The following is a 19810-nucleotide window of genomic DNA, read 5'->3' on the forward strand; positions in this document are numbered from 1 at the left end:
TGGCTGAATACATTTAAAACAAAACAAAAAAAAACACGATGCGTTGGCTCTGATGCAACATGCAATCTGCAAATTTACTAGTAACTAAATTTACTCAATACACAATATTTGCCAAGAATTTCTCTAAAACTATTTTGGTTTTTAAACTTTTATTTATATATAGAAATTATATATTTTCACTTCATATTAGGGTTGCAGCCTCCAGTCAAAAAGAATTTTTTTGGGGGGGGGGGGAATTTGGAGTATTCTATGGAGGAGTTAACACAAATACTTAGACGTCATGCGTGGTGTCCACATCAAGTATTCTATAGAATCAGTGTCTTCAAATGTGACTGGTGTTAACTGAAGGGAGTTGGCCTGTGGCCTTCGATAAAAAACTTTATGTAGAGGATCAAAAATTACTGAAAATATAACGGAACAGTTAGAATAGAAAAAATATCTACTGTATGACAGAAGAGACAGACCACCACATGTTGGGTACAGTACATCAGAATTTATTCCATGCAGTTGTTTGCTCTGATTTTATTCTCCCAGATACCCTTTGCACTTTACACTGGATAATACAGGAAACTGACAGGATTGGTTGATCGTAATGCCATTCAACAGGAAAGGTAGTTTGGAAATGAAAGTAACAAAGAAAACAGATGTTTGATACATGGGATGAGGCAACATGATGTCCACAGTTAGAGACAATTTCACAGAAATTCAAATGTAAGTAAATGGTATGTTGATTAAAAATGAGAGGGAGGGATCTCTGCCTTCAGGCTTAGCGTTTCATTTACCCTGCTGTGACAGTCCACTGACTGAGTGACTCCTTATAGCTTTTGTCGAGATAACAAAAGCTTAAGAAACACTTGATGTTACTAAATACTGATGTTAAATCTGCTAAAACATGATATAAATTATGAATGGTCCCCTGCAGGGTCACAAAGATAAAAATGACATCAGATTCCCGTGATATGACAATGCCTTTGTTCTCCCATACAAATACTGTCCTCTTCCCGTACCAATTCATTGTGCTTCCTTTAAATAATACTTTTCAGGAGAAATCATAGGTCATGACATTTCTAAAGCTGCCTGAAATTAAAAACAACTCAACACCTTTTCCAGTCATTCATAATAAATTAATTCAATAATCATGTAGGCCAGCTACAAAGAAAAAAAAACAAAAAAAAAAAACAAGAATCAAAATTAAATTAAAACTTTACAACAATCATACTTCACAGGATATATGCCAAAAAGACAATGTTAATATTAACAGCTTGATCGGATTACCCAGTCATTACGATACACTAGGTTATTTCACACGTACGTAAACAGAGTGAAGAAGGTTGAAGGAGGCTCGAGGAAAAGGCAGCAGCTGCTTTCGGTCATTTATCCATCAGTACAGTTTTAGATTCACCTTGTGCTACTCCGATCTTAAGACTCACACCCTCCTGCAGTCTTCAATACTGATGTAATACACATTTTCTGCCTTATTTCATCATCGACAGGAGCTCGAAGCTGTCGGAGCTGTGCGATACGTTAAAGGGAGAAGACAAAAAAAAAGGATTACATAACATTTTACAGATGTTTTTATGTACAGGTGTAACTAACACTGAGATGAGGTTGTTTGAAAACCAAGAGCAGTGTGGATGCTCTGTGGCCTTGTCTCTGGCTTATATTTCCTAACTTTTGAAACTCAGCCGCCTGCATACACTTGAGCTGACATCTTGACATCATTATCGTTAAATTCAACCCTGGCTGGCGAAGTAAGTTGTAAGGAGGATAACAGGGATAAAAATAAAGCTCTCACAGGTGCAGTATCCCTTTTCATCAACGACAAGACAAAATAGTGTAACTATTGCTGGGGTTCTTGGGGAAACAGCATATCATTTGAAGGAATCCGACCAGGACGTTACACAACACAAGGAGAAGAAAAGTCACTGTAACTGTTGCCATCTGGCGGCTGTGATTATATTGCTCCTGCTGTCAATCGGCAACATAAAAACCTGAGCATCAATATCGGGAAAAGACTAGATCACGAAATGAATGGGACAATTTAAAAATAAGCTATTTGACACTTGCTGCTCTCCTCTAGCCACCAGTCACTGTAGTGTGTCTAGCCAGCTAGACGCCGCGGATTCTGAGCTAGCAACATCATCCTCACCTGAGCTCAAACTTACTGTATATTATTGCTGTTTTAATCACTACAGCACAAATAAAAACCAAAAAACAATGAGCATTTTTGGGACTTATTACCCTGCTAGAAAATGGTACTCTGCACCTAGTGATTAGTAGAAATGAGGTACTGCACCTGGATTGCACTCTAAAACGCTCTACATGTCTACAACATTAACAACAATGGGTTGAACATCAAGGCTAGCATGGTCCATAATATGTGCCACTCGAAGAAGACTCCTACATACGACAATTGGTCCAGTCCAGTTTCTCGCAGTCCTTGAAACAATCCTGAGATGAGACTTGAAACTGTGATGTCTAATGGAGAGGTGAGGGCTTCACGCACGCTCGCACGTATGCACACACACACGCACACACACACACACTGATAACTCCCTCAACGACTCTGGTCATGACATCTGATTGATGATGACGATGACGTTGGCGTGTCTCGAGGAAGGATGAGCTCGGTCACAGAGGAAGAGTCGCTTTTTAAAATTTTTTTTTAAATCTCCTCATCTCTGCTGCTCTGCTATCTTGTCCCCTTCATGCAGTCTTCTGGCAGCTTTTTTTTTGCGTTTAGCAAGCTGCACGTGCATGCTGGGACAGTTCAGCGGGGATCCTTGATGACGAGACACATGTGGTGTTTTTCTCTTTTTTTTTTTAGGGAGGCAGGGAGTCCGGTTGCGAGGCAGGTTGTTCATGCTGGTGTTCACAGGTTTTTTTTTTTATGAGCTCCCCATTCCCCACTCAGCATGGTGGGGATGAGATGGAAGGAGGGGAGGTGAGGGGAACTGTCCGCACTGTAAACTCATATGAAAGCGGGTCGGTCTTACTCGAGGAGGAGGGAGTCCTTGTTGGCTGGGGATTTTTGTCTGAAACGGTAAGATGCTGAGAGCAATCCCACAACAGCAGTGATGTAACTCCACACTGCTAGTTGTCAGCGCCTGATACATCAGCGCCCCAACACATCCTCCTTTTCATCATCATCTCAGTCTCTCCCCAACACACACTTAGCCCATGCTCAGTTTCAAAATGTCACGTTTTTATTCTCTGCTCCGATCAGAGACCATACAGAAGTCCTGAATTTTCCTTCAAAACTCAGACAAAAATAAATTATGAATGTTACACTATCTACTGTACATTATCATTCAAAAGGGAATCCCTGCCATGGGTTGCCTGGATGCTGTGCTAGAGATGAGGGTCTTATGAAGGGAAAGGGTAGGGGGCTGGAGGGGGTTCTGGGAGAGATTGCATGGGGGCTTTTGCTATAGGGAGCTTTTGTTTACACTGTCGTCCTCTTATTGCTGTGTTTTCTGCAGGGCAGAGTGGTACAAGACGGCCTCCAGGCAAAAAAAACAAAAAACAAAACAGAAGCCAGCCCTGGGGCGGGTTTCACCATGAGGAAGGAGCACCGACTTTGTTGTTTCTGATGGTGGCATCGGAGCACTCTGCTTCTGACGTATCACAGTCCGAGTCCCCGAACTGGAGCGGGTTCTGTGAGAGATGAGAGAGACGGACACAGGAACATCAGCACGGAGGGCAGCTACTTTAAAACATCAGTTTTGTACTGTGATCATGGACTGCTTTGCTTGTTAATTTAATCTACATAATATCTTTATATTAAGATATAAAATAGGGTACAACTGTTCTTTCGTCTATTAAATGTCAAAAAGAGTATGAAAAAGGCTAATCACAATTTCCAAAGTGACGGTGCATTTAACCTCTGACCTTCTGAATCAGTCCTCTAGTTGTTGATATATTTCAGTCTGGACCGACGTTGCCATTACTGGAGGCATGCCGCTAAAAATACTGACCTAACATAACGGCACCACGCTCATCCACGGTACTGACCTCGTAGCTGTGTTCGTCTGAGCACAGTTTTCCCAGCGAGATCTGGGTCTTCACTCTGCGGACGGCGCACTCCTTGTCTGAGAGGCCGTCAGACTGGGTGGAGATGTCGATGGGGATGTCCGGTGTGTGCGACAGCAGCTCGTCCAGGTGCTCCTCCTGACTGGCACTCATCCTCTCCAGGGGCCCGCTGTGGGAGTGGTCACTGGTGTTTCCCTCCTCTCCGTCAGACACTGACAGGTTCTCTGAGCTGAAGGTGGAGTAGGACTGGAAGCTGCTCATACAGCGGTGAGGTCTGTGAGGGAGCACAAGAACATTTATTAACATGCACCTACACAGATCTTTTCAGCCCTATAGTGCTCTATAGTTTTCTTTTGTTGCACCACATGATGTAACAGCGTTACAACACAGTGACGGTCAAGGTATCAAACTGTATTTTACCTCTGTCTCCTTGGAAACTCCACTTCACTATCAACCTCCCCCTCCTCCTCCTCAGATGACTCATCGCCGCCCTACGAGAGAAGCAGTTACAGCTGTTAATCACCCATCTTTCACCTAACAAAAACACAGTACAGACTGATTCAAGGCCTCCAGCTGTGCTCACCTTCCTGAGAGGTCTGAGAGTGCGGGGCAGTGCAGAGGGCAGGGCGTGACTGTGTTGGCATGCCTCTTGTTCCTGTGGCTCGGCCTTCTTTGTAGCCTTTCCATCTGATGCCAGATCTTTGCCTGGAACCACCAAAGAAGTCGGGGCACTTTCCTGGGTGTTGAGCAGTGAGTAGTGGGACAGCTCTGGGTGACTGGATGCAGGCGGGGTTTCCTGACAGTGTAGGCAGCCAGGGAAGGGGTGAGCCTGGCAGCAGGGACACAAAGAACCAGCACCAGCACCTGGGACGGGATTGGAGCTGGTGGATGAAGTCCGCTGTCGTGTGTCTGCATCCACAGCAGTGGATATGAGGTCAGGGCTGGAGCCAGACACGCGGCGCTGCAGGTGGTCCGTCTGAGGGCTACGGAGGGCGGCGGCGGGGCCGAAGTAGCGCAGGTTGTTGGCACAGTTGACGACGGCCTCCTCGCGGCCCTTCAAGGGGAGGAATGGCCCCTCGGTGGGTGGAAGGTGGTGATGGTGGTGATGATGGTGGAACTGCTGCTCCTGAAGTGATTGGGTGTCTTCTAACGGCCCAGCGATAGGCTTCAGCAGCCCAGGGAATTCACTGTGGCTTCCTTTGCTGTTGGCGCGACGGTGACGAGGCTTGCTTCTGTACCGGGCTTTGCCAGGAGGCGTGGACACCTTCGGGCTGGCTGATAGTGGCGAGGGGCAGGGGAGAGGGTCCATGCTGGGGATGCCATCCGAACGAAGCAAGTCAGGCCTGTAAGAAATGCAGTCAGTGACATTGACGAAATTTATCTTAGTCACTTCTTCAATATACATCCTATTGTACATCCCATCTGGAACTTTGTGTATAAGCAGAGTTTCATACCTTTTAGTGGGGGGCATCCCAGGTTTGTGGGAAATGCTTCCTTTCTTCCTAATGAGCTTCTCCACAGCGTTGGACCTGACGATGGGTCTGACTAGGTGACGCTTGTAGGTGCCGGGATATTTCTTCTCCACTGCCTGCTCTCTCCTGCAGGGATGTCTGGATTAGTTTAGAGTTATAGAACAATAAACAGCATTCACATTCAGTTCTACAGAACTTTATCTTTACTCTAAACACTGAACTGTTATGATTTTACAAGAAAGAATTTAAAGGGGGCACTATGTAGTTTTGAAGAAGAAATTCAAACTCAGAATTTGAATATTTACAATATTAATGAGGTAATAATACAAACATTAGAAATATCAGAATGTCAGACATATTTATTTTTACCATAACTGAATAAACATGCTGTTCTCAGAACTTCCCCAGAACACTGTTTGAAGCTAGAAAGGTGGCAGGGTCCGCCACATATAAACAAAGTAAAACAGTATGAAATTGTGTTGTCCTTTCAGGTTTGTTTGTTTATTCCATTAATTCAGTCATAAAAATGAAGACAGTTTCATTATTTAGTTTGTTCAGGTATAAAAATACATAAATTAAAAAAACAGTCAATGAAGATCTTTCTCTTCTGATTAAAGTTTCTTCCCAAAAACAACATACAGTGTAGTGCACCTTTAAGGAAATTTTTAAAAACTATTAACGTGTCAGTTTCTGTGAAACGAAAGACAACAAAAACAGCAATTATTCAGAAGAGGAGAGAAAGCCTCACAGGTTGAAAGAAATAAGTCAAGGAACTGGCAACAAATGAAGGGAAGAAAAAACTGGCACTGTTTTTAATTGAGTCATTCCACAGCAAAGACAAATAAATGCCAAAGAAGCTCAGGCGGATATGTGACTCATATGTGACGCCCTATTGTGCAGTGACTTTTTACTTCTGTTGTTCTCGCTAGCTGAATATGCTCTCAGCTGTCTTGCCAGGTCATTGTAATAATTAAAAAAGTTCCATTACTTTTAAATAATTTTGACAAGGAGGAAACAGACATACATTGACAACCAGTAAGGCCTGATAATGGAAGGAAGGAGCAGTGATAATACGTACTTCATTAGCTCCTTCTCTCGGACCTCCAGCTGCAGCATGATGGCACTGAGCTCCATGTAGAGGTTGTTGGCCCGCTCCAGTTTCCTCTCATAGTGCTCCCGGATGTCCAGAGCGTGCCTGAATGTGTACAGGAAATGCAGACAAATGTTTACATCATTCACACCAAGTAATAATTCCATACACAAATAAATTCCTAACATGCAAAAGCCTTTCTGATGCATTTCAATGGAAAAATACATCATTACAGTAATGGAGATGCTACAGAGTTTGTCCACTTGTTTCTGACAGACAGAGATAATCCATTCCATTAACAGGAAACATGTTTTCATGAAATTAGGTTGTGTTTTCCTCTATCTTACCTGAGTTCATCCCGCCTGCGTCGGATCAGCTCTTCATCCAGCCTGTGGATGCAGGTGCCTTCACTTTTGATCTTCTCAAAATGTTTCTTCACTTCCTCCCTCCACTCTGACTGTAACATGGATGGACAGAGAAAAATATTGCTGACAACCCACTCGAAGACCGAAACGTCATCAGATGATCTAAACCCTGCGCTGTGTCAAAAAGAAAGAATGTCTTTGGGCTTGAGCTCTACACTCATTGTAAGCGCATATCAAACTTATTTTAAGAAAAGAAGCTTCTAGAACCTTGTGACTTAAATAAAGAGAATGCTATTGTGTTATAATGCTAACCTGAGACTTGAAGTAGGTCTCCTGAGGAGCTCCGAGGACATCAGCAGAAGCAATGTCGAGGTGAAGGAGGATCTGACGAAATGAAGGCCTATTCCTGGGTTTGCCTTGCCTTGAATCAGCAAAAAAATGAAGAGGGGAGAAAATGAAATTGGTAAAAATGCTGCTGTATTTAGTTGCAGTTAGGTGTAATCCTGTGTGGTGCATCATTAGCATTTATCTTGAAGAATAAACCTTTGTCACTCCAATATTTTTATTGGTGGACAACGATGCTACTAAACGGAATACGTGATCCATACTCACCATGTTTGTTTCATGAGAATTTTGAAGCCATCCGGGCAGGTGGAGGGGACAGGAAGGTGAAGACTGTTGCTGCCAACACCCCAAATAATGGCGGAGGAGTCCACGTCTTTGTAGGGAATCTCACCGGTCAGCAGCTCCCATAACACAACTCCAAATGACCTGCAACACGAGAGTTAAGAGAGTAAGGACTCACCACAGCAACGTCAGATGATCTGATGTATGATATTTTCTTTTATCCAAACATTTTAAATTTGCATCAGTACTCACCAGATGTCCACTTTTTCAGACACAGGCTCATTTCTGATCACCTCCGGTGCCATCCAGGCCACAGTACCGGCAAATGACATCTTTGTACTTTTGTCACTGAGCTCTTTGGACGTTCCAAAGTCAGAGATTTTCACAGTGTCATTGTGGGTGACCAAAACACTAAAACAGAAGACACAGAAGACTTGTTGGCAGGGTCAAAAGGACAGACAATATCTTTACTGTATATTTACTGTATAAAAATTTTAAAGTAATTGTAAAAACACGTTTACTGTCATATTGGACCTGAGCGCTTTCAGAATGATTAATCTAGGTCGGATGCCCTCAGTTAGTCAACACCAAGTTTTTCCTGTTACATTCGACTGGTTTTAAAGTGGTGTGAGTTCATTTTGCAGCATTTCAATCTAAGTCTTAAAGACTCAGCTGTTACTGAAGCACATTTCTGCATCTGAATCACCCCATTAGCCGAATGAGGCTGACCTTTCCAGCACATTCAGCCCGCGATCGTTCTGCTGACTAATACAGTGTTTGGCACTGCTGCGGCATGAAGATATTGATTAGAGGAACAGGGCTACAGTGTGCAAAGGATGAGACAGGACGAGCAGGAGGAGATAGGACACTGTGTCTTACTCTTACGATGATGGGGCGGCTAGTTTTTATGAATTCTGAGAATGGCCTTTGAGTTAATGTCAGAGCTGAAAGGACGAATTGTTGTTGTTGCTGCTGTGGGCTAAGAAATCTTGAAAAGGGCTGTTTCCTGAAATTCACAGATCAGCTGCTGCATGTTAAGGACAGAACAAAAACATACTATTCTTTCCTGGAAACCAGAACGGAATATCAATCTGTCTGTATTTTTTTTTATTGTAATCCAACACAATTGTAAATCAGGCTCATAGATTGCTCATAAAGCAGAAACTCACTTGGGAGACTTGAGATCTCTGTGGATGATCTTGTGCAGGTGTAGGTAGTTCATGCCGCTGGCAATGCCGGAGGCCCAGTCCACCAGCATCCTGGGGGTCACTTTCCTCCCCGCCCTCAACACCTCATACAGCTGGCCCTGGGCGCAGTACTCCATGATGATGCAGTAACAAGGTGCCTGAGTGCACACACCCCTAAGATGGTGAAAACACATCAGAAACACATTTAGAGATCAACACCAAACACGGAGAAAGTATCAGGTAACATGCAAGTGGTTGTAGACTTACTTGAAGCTTATGATGTTTGGATGCTTGAGTTTCCGCAGGTGTTTAATGTCGGTCTCCTTCTGCTCGCGCACCTTCTTGATGGCCACCTCTTCAGAGCGGAACTTGCCCAAGAAGACGGCTCCTTGTGCACCGCTGCCCAGCCACTGCAGCTCGGAAATCTCCTCAAATGGAACCTCCCACATGTCTGGAAACAAGAGAAGGATATTTTGTTCTTAGTACAATCTTCTTCCAAAAGTTTGGGTCTCTGGAGAGAATTGCCTAGGTGGAATTTGATTTGATGTATTGGAACCTGACAAGCTAAAATGTAATTTATTCATGCATGACAAATACCGAAAGATAAAGATATTATTAGCTGCCAGCAGGAATGCTGTAGGGCGAAAATGTTAACAGGTCGAACCTCCCAGAAAAACTGAATGAATGGATATTGTTACTGCTGTTTAAGGGATGGAGAGAATATCTATTGAGATGTATATCCATCAGTATGCATCTGTGTCAATACATAGGCGACCAACTTTTTCAGTCACTTTGTCTGTGAACCTCACAGTGACAACACGACTCCAGGAAGTGAAAACAAAAAGTGAAAATGTCAAACAACCCCTTTAAAATGTGAAACTTAAATGTCATGTAGTTTAAGTTTCCTGGAAGCATCCTTAATGAAAGTTACAGATGTATGGCCCAGCACAAAAACACACAACAAAACAGAAAAGATGGTTAACACTGAATATCATATTTCATATTTTTAAGCCACACTGAGCAAAAATAAACCTAAAGCCCTGTGCAAGACTGCTATAAATGACTTAGAAACAGTTCAAACAGTGAGTCATATGCTCTTCCATCCTCGTTATGTGGTTTGGAAGCGTAGCAGAGAAGCTACAGTATGCTGCTGAGAGCTCCAGCCCACCACATTTAGACATTAGCTGACCAACCACAAAACCCAGCCCAGTTCTGTCTGACCTCGACTCGTATCCTGTAGCCTCTGTGTCCAGCCTGTGCAGGCAGCCCCGCAGCAAGGTGAGTCTACCTTTACCATGACCTCAATTCAAACTGACAGCTGTATAGCTTCACACACAACACACAGTAGGATGGCACTAAAGATGGCTGTTCAATTATGGTTAACAGAAACATGGAGGGAATCTGATTTTTTTTTCTGAAGCCTTAAAGGGATGTCTGAGTAAAACTCAAAGCATTTAGTTTCATTAATTAAAGCCTTGGAGAAATAAAAAAAAAACCAAACAGAACTAACCTTGCTGTTGTAGCTTGTATTCTGTGGAGTAGGTCTTCCCTATGATATTCCAGACAGGCCGCAGACATCCAAACAGCCCCTCTAAGAAGCCGCCTGACCCCGGCCCAGCTCTGTGGAAGTGCAGCTTGATGTCATCAGGGTGGTGATGGTGGTGGTGGTGGCCCTGTCTCCCCTCTCCACCCTGGTGCATGGGACATTCCCCTTCTACTATCTGCTCCTCCATCCCACTGCCACATCCGCCATGCTCGCACGAGGCCGGCGATCCTGCTTCGTCGTGGTCATGCTCCTGCAGCTGGAGCACGCTGTTGTCAAAGTGCCCACCCTCGCTCCGAGTAGAGTCCACGCTCAAGGCTGTGTTCGGGGGACTTATACCCCCCAGCATTGAGTCCTCGTCCTGGCCCGGCGTCTGCAGTGTCTGCAGGGGAACGGGTAGGTGCGTCGGAGGGGCCAGGTCTGTGATGATCTGAGGAGGTAAATTGGAGGGAGGGGCCTGAGGGGCCTGAGGTTGGGAGTTGGGCGAGTTTGATTTCTTCATAGCCTCCCCGACCACAGTGAGTTTGAGCTCCTCCTTCAATTTACCCACCAGCAGACTGGGGCAGGAAGTCCACGAGAGCACCTCGGGGGAACTACCCATGGTGTCGTGCATGTGCATGGGCTACCCAGTGATGAGGAGTCGGGCGCGTCCTAACACACTGGTTTAACTGAATGTTGAAAATCACCTGCAGATAAAGAACAAGAAACAGAAACATGTAAGCCAAAATTTTAAAAGTAAGTGGCAAATAAAATGCAGATTTAAAAAAAAAACAAACGCTTGGATGAATCTGATGCAGCGTAAACGTGAGTATAACTGTTGCCATGGGGCTCTATTACTTCCAAAAAGAGAAGTGCAATCCTCTCAATTCCTCTTATAGTTCTGCGATTGAAAGAGCTTACATTAATGATGATTATTTTTAACTATGGATTGAAAACACTGCAGGGCGAGGGAGGTAGAAAGAATATCAGGATTTTAAAAATAGCACGAGAGACACAGTTGCTAAATGAAAGACACTGCAATCACAATCACACAAACACAGACATGCAAACACACACGCACACACACACAACCACACACAGTGGGGCTTTACTATGTTCTCTGTGAGGCAGTAACAGTATAGCGCGGATTAAAAGTCGTGCTGTGTATTAGTGCTGCTGAGAGTGAAACATCTGGCACACACAGCCTGTTCTCGCTGCTTAACCAGCCAGCTAGCCATAGCCGCCACGGGCCGGTAACCAGCCGCACAGCAAATGTACCATTTTCCTTCAGTCGCTGAATCACCAGGAGAAAATCTGTATCGCCTCAATCTGCCGACTACTTTGTTATACAAGAGACGCTGCTGAACCAGGTTCAAGAAAGGGATGCACCGTTCCTCAACGCCTAAACGCAGAGCAACATGTTGTCTTGTGGGCTGCATGATATGGGGGAAAAAAGTTATATAGTGATTATCTTTGATTGATATTGCAATTTGAGCAGATTACATATAATTTTCACTGAAGAAAAAAAACAAAACAATTAGAAGCATGATGATGTGACTGGCACTTTACCCCCACGTGTAGATCAGTGGAGACAGTGTGAACAAATATACAAAACAGGAACCTAGCCCTAAAAACATTGCCTCACTACCAAAGTTGTTTGAAGGTGCAGTCCAATTGTGTTCAATCTGTTAGGGAAAGAAAATTATGTTTCTGAGTTTGTATTATTATCTCATTAATATTGTAAATATTCAAATTCTGAGTTTGAATTTCTTCTCCAAAACTACATAGTGCCCCTTTAAATCCTCTACACAGTATGTAACATTGCTCTTTTATCCTATTTTGCATGATTATATCGTCTTGCATGAAATCATTATGACAGCAAAGGCTTTAGTTTGTAATTTGTCTTTTTTCTTTTTTCATTATCTCCCCGTTTCAGATGGCATGCAATGCTCTCTCCAACAGTATACTTTTCATCACTACCACTCAAAGTCAGAAATGTTAAAATCCTACACGTGGGGGCTATGCTTTGTTGCAGCTGTAACTTACACTGTGTTTTCTGACAAACAGATGGCCTTTTATCCAGCCGCTCTGTGCTTGTTTACCAATCCTGGCCAAAAAAAGCTGTACAAAACAGTGAATCAATTGCTTTTTCAAATGACACTTGAGGACATGGCCTTAGAAATCCAATCAAGTTTGAGGGGGCAGTGGAAAAACAGAGAGTGAGAGCGAGATAGTGCAAGGCTGTACAGTCGGGAACAGAAGATCAAAGTCCAGGAGGGAGGAGACAGAAAGGCAGAGCAGTGAGCTGGCTCTGTGTTACGTGGACGTTTTCTGAGGGCGACAGGGCAGACAGGAAGTCCAATCGAAACGCACTTTGGTTATGTTGCCCTCTGCGGGGGAACGTGGGCATGAGTGCACAGCTCTTCCTCTCAGCGTAGGTCAAACTACAATAAAGACATCCCTCTAATACGGATAATTTTGCTGCTGAAATTAAGCGAATGCGTGTTTTTTAGTTATACATTTGTTTTCTTTTTGGATACTTGACAATAGAATAAAGAATGGAAAATATGTGGAAGGAGAAACTGGATATTAAAAGTTCCCGACAGGACTCAGAGTGATGCTCACAGTTGCTCCACACAGATGCTACTTACACATTTGTGCGCATGTATGTACTGTATATGTGTGGGGTAACCTGAGCGCTGTGAGAGTGTAGCGACTGCCAGGAGCTCATCTATAATGCAGGCCTGTCTCTAAGCAGGTTGCTGAGAGTGCAGGGGAAGGAGAGAATGCTCTCTCAGATATCCAATAAATCCGTCCCCTCCAAAGCCGAGACAATCGAGCCGTTCGAGTAGAGGCCCGCGCTGTAATTCCACCCCATGGATGATTCTCAGAGCTGGGCTTGTGACGTGGGCCACGTTGGGTGGATGTGGTCGGCTGGGCAGGAGAAACGTGCACATTAAGACACAAGGCCAGCACGCACAGTCACCCCTATATAAAACTGCACAATTATCTCGCCTGAATAATGACTACAGAGCTCAGTCTGAGAGAAATTTGACGCCTTTCAACTTCTTATAATTTTCATCCATTTGTACTCTGCCCAATCTCTTTCCTCCAGACTCGAGACTATGCATCTATAGCTGACACCAAGAATAGGAAAAGGACCTCTCGCTCCTTCCCATTAATCTCTAATGGAAAATCTCTATGGGCATTGAATCCCATGAATAATGTCTGCGCCTCATCAAGAAGGGTTTCGTTTACAGTCATTTATTTACAGGAACTTTCCGAAAGTGACCGTGATGACTGGGCAGAACGACGCGCTGACATACGTCCAAAAAAAAAAACGTTTGCATGAATTGCCTCAGAGAAAGAAACAATGCAGATACTGAACTGAATCTTTAAAAAGAAGAAAGAGGGGAAGAGAGAGGGAGAGAGAGAGAGAGCGCTAGAGAAATTACCAGGGGCTGATCCTTTAATCCCTCTACAGGCCTCTAGAAACAAGCTTGTACAAACAGACTGTATTCGGCCCTCTCCTCCATATCTCCTCTACACACTTCTTTTCATTTATCGCCTCTCTAAAGGCGACCTTATGACAGTGGTCAATAGCACAATGCACCATGGGAACTTTAGTATATGAACAAACTGTACATACTGATAGAGAGAGACCTCACTGGTACAGTTATTGTATCATACTTTATTAGAATGTGTGTGTGTGTGTGTGTGTGTGTGTGTGTGTGTGTGTGTGTGTGCGTGTGTGTGTGTGTGTACATGGCAGCTGGTGATGCAGGGGGGATCAGGTTCAGAGAACACACACTCACACACACATGCCTGGGGCGTGTCTGGCAGGATCCAATAATCCCACTACTCCCAGCAATCCACTGGGGAAGGCAGTTATTCCGCGCCACTCAGCAAAAGCTACTCCAGTTTTTTTAGATTGGGTTTCAAGGTACTGAAGCCTTACAAAAGCAGCTGGACCTCTCACCACAAATTAACAGACCTTTAACATACACAGGAGGTGCTCGTCACATTCACACTCATGCAGCAGCAGCAGCAGCAGAGTCATCTGTGTCTCCATCATTCGTCTCCTCATTAAGGGGAGCCCTGCTGGGCCCCATAGGGTGAACCTCCCTTTAGGTGACAGCTGCGCCACCAACAAAGAACCAATTTAGCCCCTATCCCACCTCGTCATTCACACGTTACCATGTCAACACAGCATCCATCCTGACCTTCTGCTACCAGTCACACTCGCTCTCATCCAACACTTTGGAGAGGCCAAAAAGCCCGGAGGTTGCTTTTATATCCACTGAGCCTGTCACATATTGGTCTTTTTCTTTTAAGAACACGCTATATCTCTTTACCTCAAAAGAAGATGGGTGCTGGTCTCAGCCTCGAGAGCCACAAAACATAGTGAAAATAAATACTGGCAGCCCAGTTATCGGATCTGATATTCTGGCACTTGTGCGATAAACGGTATCTGTGTTTTTTCTGTCCGATTGCTGCTAAAATAAACTTACTTATAAATGTGCTGCTTTGGCTCTGAGGTCTCTGCCTCTCTCTGTATTTAGTCAGAGACTCTGAAATAGCAGTGTTGGTGTTATACCTACAACATCACAATTAATGACGCTCCACACCCATTATCTCAACTTACGAAACAGCGACAAAAAACACATCTAGAGCCAGCTGACAAGGCTGAGTGGGTTAAATATAGGACTCTAATTCAGGAGACATGAATTCGTATTCCATTTGAGATACATTATTGTGCCGTTCAGTTATTATTATCCCCTTTTTTGCCATTTTCTTGTACTGTTTTGTCTAGGGAACAAAAATACTCAATGAGCTTAAGGAAAGTGTGGTTTGGGCTAAAATAGACCCTTTCACAATGTTTAAAATGTGTTACAAAGGATAACCTTCTTCCATAGGTGTATAGTCGCACAGCTATAACAATACAAAAACATGATTGGTCAGTTGCAATGATGGTCCTGGAACAAGATTAATTACGATGGTGTTGGAACGATAACAAAATGGCAAGATCAGATCATGCCAAATCAATTATCGGCTCCAATATCCAGCATTGGTCCAAATTATGGGACTCTCACTACTTTGGCTGTCTGTAGTCTTTCAACTCAGTAATCTAACTCAGTGTCGGGCCCACAACGTTTTCTGGTTGGTTACATGTCATGAGTAATAGCCTATCAACCCCAAACAATCTGGATCTGCAAAGCAACTAGTAATTATTTTTTTCAAAAAACATATAGTGGAGAGGAAGTATAAAGAAGCAGAAAATGGAAATACTCTATTGTTATACTCCATTACCTATTAAATGATAAGTAACTCAAGACCAGTTGATAACATCACAGTTTATTCTAAATTTTGAATATGAGATTTTCACTTTTACTAAAATTATATACCAATGCCAAACCAGCTATCATTCTCCTTAATTACTAGATATCAAGAACAGATATCAGTATTGGCTTTCAAAAAAAAACTTCTTTCAACATCATCATTAGACCGTTAGGGCACACGGAGATGTATGACTGCAGCACAGGGTCAGATCTGATACTGTCCAGATCCGACATCCTGGAGAGTTCGCTGCTAGGAGGAAAAAATAAATACCTCCTCCAGACTGTTTCCATCCCTCCTGACCTCCTCTCTTGGAACAAACGGAGCACAAAATGGATGGCGAGAGCAGGACTCGTCTCCCCTGAGCATCAATAAAAACAAAATGAACTGGACAATTACAGGAGTCTGTTATCGGACGGTCTCTATCGTCTGCACTACACATGTGACCGTCTGTTATTCTGGGTCACAGTTGAACAGCTGAACTCTGCTATCTGCACTTGTTTCCCCGAGTCAGTGCAGACTATGGACTTTCACAGCCAGTGTTTATCATGTGAGTAAACAATGTTATGAAACAGAAATCTGGGAACACACTGCTTGTAGACCTCTTTCTGGTCATTGAATCTGGCAAATTATAAACACATGCAGCAATGTCAAAATCAGAGACCTCGAAATATGATTCTGCCAGCAGAGTCCTGATTTGATTGTCGGGATGTGGGCCGATGTCTAAATCAGCTTTCCCTCGCTACCGTGGCCGTGAGTGCTGCCAGGGGGGGATTGGACGGCCTGCTGTAGGTGGGTGAAAGTAATAATCTGCTGGTGCGCGGTGCAGTGAGCGGTGGAAGGAGGGGAATAAACTAATTCTGGCACAGCGTTCAGGCATCTGCCGTGACATGGCTGACATTTTCTCTATAATCTGCCTTTCTTTATATTCTGATTCCCTCTGGTGACTCACCTGGGCTGATTTGACAACCTGGTTGGCTGGAGGGGAAAGCAGACCACAGGACAATAATCCCTGCCTGCCTTAGCTGCCTGCCTGCTGCCCGGGGTTTGACTGGTGTTGCTGGGCAAATGGAACAAGGTCAAAGCTGCAAGCCACGGGTAAAGTGCCAGGTGGGATCATCTGGAATACGTGTAGTTTGTTGTGAAGGCAGGAGGAGGAGGAGGAGGAGGGCTGTCAGGTGGATGAATGAAACAGGCAAAGAGTGTGTGAAAACAGCTATGCTTCAGCTCCTTCTTCTGAAGTCTAAAACATCAACGTCTGATTCATACTTTGTAGAACTCAGCTGACCGACACGTTCTGGAGGCTAAAATTGAATGTCAGAGTTGACATGGCTGTGAATATTTAGCACTCCAAACACACACACACACACACACTACACACTACACACACACACTACACACACACACACACACACACACACACACAGAACTCCTGCCTCAAATAGCCTCAGCCGGTACCAGCCAGAATCAGAGAAAATAAATAACTGAAGAAAAGAGTGTGCGCCATCGACACGTCACACACTCTCCCCTCCAGCTTCATTCTCCCAGCCTCTCAGCGAGGCTGCAGCCAACACTGCAACCAGGACACACCACATCCTAAAATCTGCAACTATCACACACACTCTACCCTGAAACAACTCCGACACCGGCCTTTTCAGTCGAGTAGACTCTTTGTCCCCGGTGATGCGTAACGACAAAGCTTTACAGAGCTCTGTTTATGAATGCTAACCAGATATGTCCTGATAGATGATGAATGCAAACAGACAGAGAGAGATAGTGAGGGCCAAAGAGACAGTGGACGGAAAGAATAGTTCAGAGAAGAGTAGAGGAAGAAAAGCAGATTAGGGAGACGGAGGGTTATGAGTAAGCGAGATGGAAGCAGAAAACTGAGAAAATAGAGAGACAAAAAGGAGAAACCGACTGTCTGCTTCGCTGCTTGCGGCATGATACTGTACCGACCACGCTCCGATGGGAAAGACTCCCAGAGCGACAACAAAGGACACAAGAGGAGCCGGCTCCATGTGAACTGGGCCTGTCTGCCCTGCACGGCCAGGAGACAGCACACACACACACACACACACACACACATACACAAACACACTCAACACTGCACACCAGAGCAGCTGCTGCCACAACAATCCCCCTTGTGCTCTTTTAATAGGGACGGCCTGCCTGGCCCGCCAACAACAAGGGCCGAGGAGAGAGACAGACACACAAAAAGTGACACAACAGACAAATGGTCATGTTGCAGGAGACTGGCTGCGACTGACACCGTTTTTAACGGCTGCAATATGAAAATACACAACGCTACGGAGCACAAAAATAAATGGGGCATGTGAGTTTAACAAGAGGAAATGGGTGTTGGGCTTCTTTCGTCTGCATGAAGCCAAGAAATCAATGCACATTAGTGCTTCTGTCAGCTCCTGGGTTCATGCTATCCCTGCAACGTCAGCTTTGTTTTTTTATTAAATCCTCTGGAGCATCTGAAGTGAGACAATCTGGAAGAAAATATGGCAAACTCCTTGTGGATATGAATATGCAGCCATTATTTCAAACGCTCAATGGAGAATGCATGGATGGATGGATGGCTCTCTCCCCTCCTCCTCCTCCTCCTCCTGCTCTCCTCTAAAGCCCGGCTGCCGGCTACTCATCCAGTGCAGTTACATAAACATGCTTAGTAGCAGAGGACAGAGGTGGGCACACAGACACACTCACAAAGCTTTCCTGCTGCCAATCCGAGGGAATAAAGAGATGTATGAAGATGCAAAGTGGGGGAGCAATGTCAAGTGATCGTGGACAAAGGACAGAAACACTTGTGCACATTGTGAAATAACTGTGCGCCAAAACACGTGTGTCCCAGAAAAGTCTGTCATCTCTGACCAACCAGCGTCATAATGCTTCAGAGTATCATTCGAATGCTACATCAGGAGGAGGAGGGGCGGGTTTACCTTTGCCTACGTCTCAACCTGTCCTTCAGAGGGCACGGAGATGTACTGCATCAAAAAGCAGCAGCAGCATCATCACAGCTGAGCCTAAAATAGCTCCTGCACGCACCAACGCACGACTGCTCAACACACTTCTGCAGCACTGCCGCTGAACAAACACTGACAGCTGATCCACACACAAACAGCACACTTGACTTTGTCCTTGCAGACATACACACAATCAAAGAAAACAAAAAAATACAAGCAAAGTACCTCCACATCACACCAGCTTCAGCTCAGAAGACACAGATTCAGCAGATTACTCACAGCAGACAGAGCTCAGATTCATGGTCCTCTCTTCAGCTCAGAGGCAGAGATGGATAAAAAAAAAAGAAAAGCCGGGGAAGAGAGGCTGAACTGACGGTCAGGACTGGAGAAAAACAATTAATGCGCGGAGAGAGCGAGACAGAGACATTCCTCTAACTCTCGCAGCACCTGGGCCGTGAGTGGGTGGCCGGCGGCAGCGTCACCGGGTCGCTGAAGACCTGCTCACGTCACACTTTTCATGAATGGAGCTGTCTGACGCAGAGAGGACGCGGCTCAAAGAGCAGAGGAGGAGGGGGGGTGCAGGAGAGGTGGAGCTTTCTGCTCAGACTCAAGAGAGGAGGAGCGACGAGAGATGAAGAGGACAGAGGAGGAGGAGGAGGGATGTATTTCAAAGCAGAGCCAGCTGGGAACAGCAGGTTAGGCTGCGGTGGCGTCTCTGTAAGTAGGACAGACCGTTTCTGCACAAGAGAAAATCCCTTTGTGCCGAATCAGTAATCAGTTCTCTCCACACCAGTTTTATCAACATCCCACATTAGACCGCACACTGAATCCTGTGTTTCAGGCAGGGACTACCCATCTCTGATAATGTGTGCGTACAATGTCAGAAAATAACATGAAAAAGACACATTTCCTGGCCTGATATCTCAAAGATATTCAGTTTACCATCACATATCATCAAAATAGGCTACAAATCCTCAACCAGGAACCAGAGAATTTAGAAGACCGGGGCTTTAAAAATGATGATCGACTGTCGAAAATAGGGGCAGCTAGAACAACTCCCAAGCTTAATCGAATATTCAAAAAGTCGTTTTTAGCTCATTGGTTTGACAACATTGTTGAGGACAACACTGTTGTCAAACCAAGTGAAACTCTTTCTACATAGCAGGTAATTTGACTGAGATATACAGGTACAACAATGACTGATGT

The 19810-nt window shown here is 44.5% G+C and overlaps 1 protein-coding gene across 9 annotated transcripts in view; it reads right to left on the reverse strand.

Annotated features, from left to right (window-relative positions):
- Positions 1-473: 473 nt before the first annotated feature.
- map3k13 (mitogen-activated protein kinase kinase kinase 13) overlaps positions 474-19810 on the reverse strand; it is a 33933-nt gene continuing 14596 nt past the window's right edge. For 2 of the 9 annotated variants that reach the window (XM_030428662.1, XM_030428666.1), the window contains exons 3-17: positions 16585-16803; positions 15906-15993; positions 10284-11002; positions 9041-9224; positions 8756-8947; positions 7839-7997; positions 7572-7730; positions 7272-7380; positions 6942-7051; positions 6583-6699; positions 5487-5642; positions 4616-5375; positions 4453-4523; positions 4015-4306; positions 474-3657 (exon numbers count right to left, since the gene is read on the reverse strand). In XM_030428662.1, the coding sequence (XP_030284522.1) occupies positions 3556-3657; positions 4015-4306; positions 4453-4523; positions 4616-5375; positions 5487-5642; positions 6583-6699; positions 6942-7051; positions 7272-7380; positions 7572-7730; positions 7839-7997; positions 8756-8947; positions 9041-9224; positions 10284-10935 (3063 nt within the window). In that variant the 5' untranslated portion in view covers positions 10936-11002; positions 15906-15993; positions 16585-16803 and the 3' untranslated portion in view covers positions 474-3555. Of the gene's footprint in view, positions 3658-4014; positions 4307-4452; positions 4524-4615; positions 5376-5486; positions 5643-6582; positions 6700-6941; positions 7052-7271; positions 7381-7571; positions 7731-7838; positions 7998-8755; positions 8948-9040; positions 9225-10283; positions 11003-15905; positions 15994-16584; positions 16804-18829; positions 19174-19810 lie in introns of those variants that run through there. The other 7 variants (XM_030428661.1, XM_030428664.1, XM_030428669.1 and 4 more) reach the window with 6 other exon arrangements.

Source organism: Sparus aurata, chromosome 9 (genome assembly GCF_900880675.1).
Source record: "Sparus aurata chromosome 9, fSpaAur1.1, whole genome shotgun sequence".
NCBI lineage: Eukaryota > Metazoa > Chordata > Actinopteri > Spariformes > Sparidae > Sparus > Sparus aurata.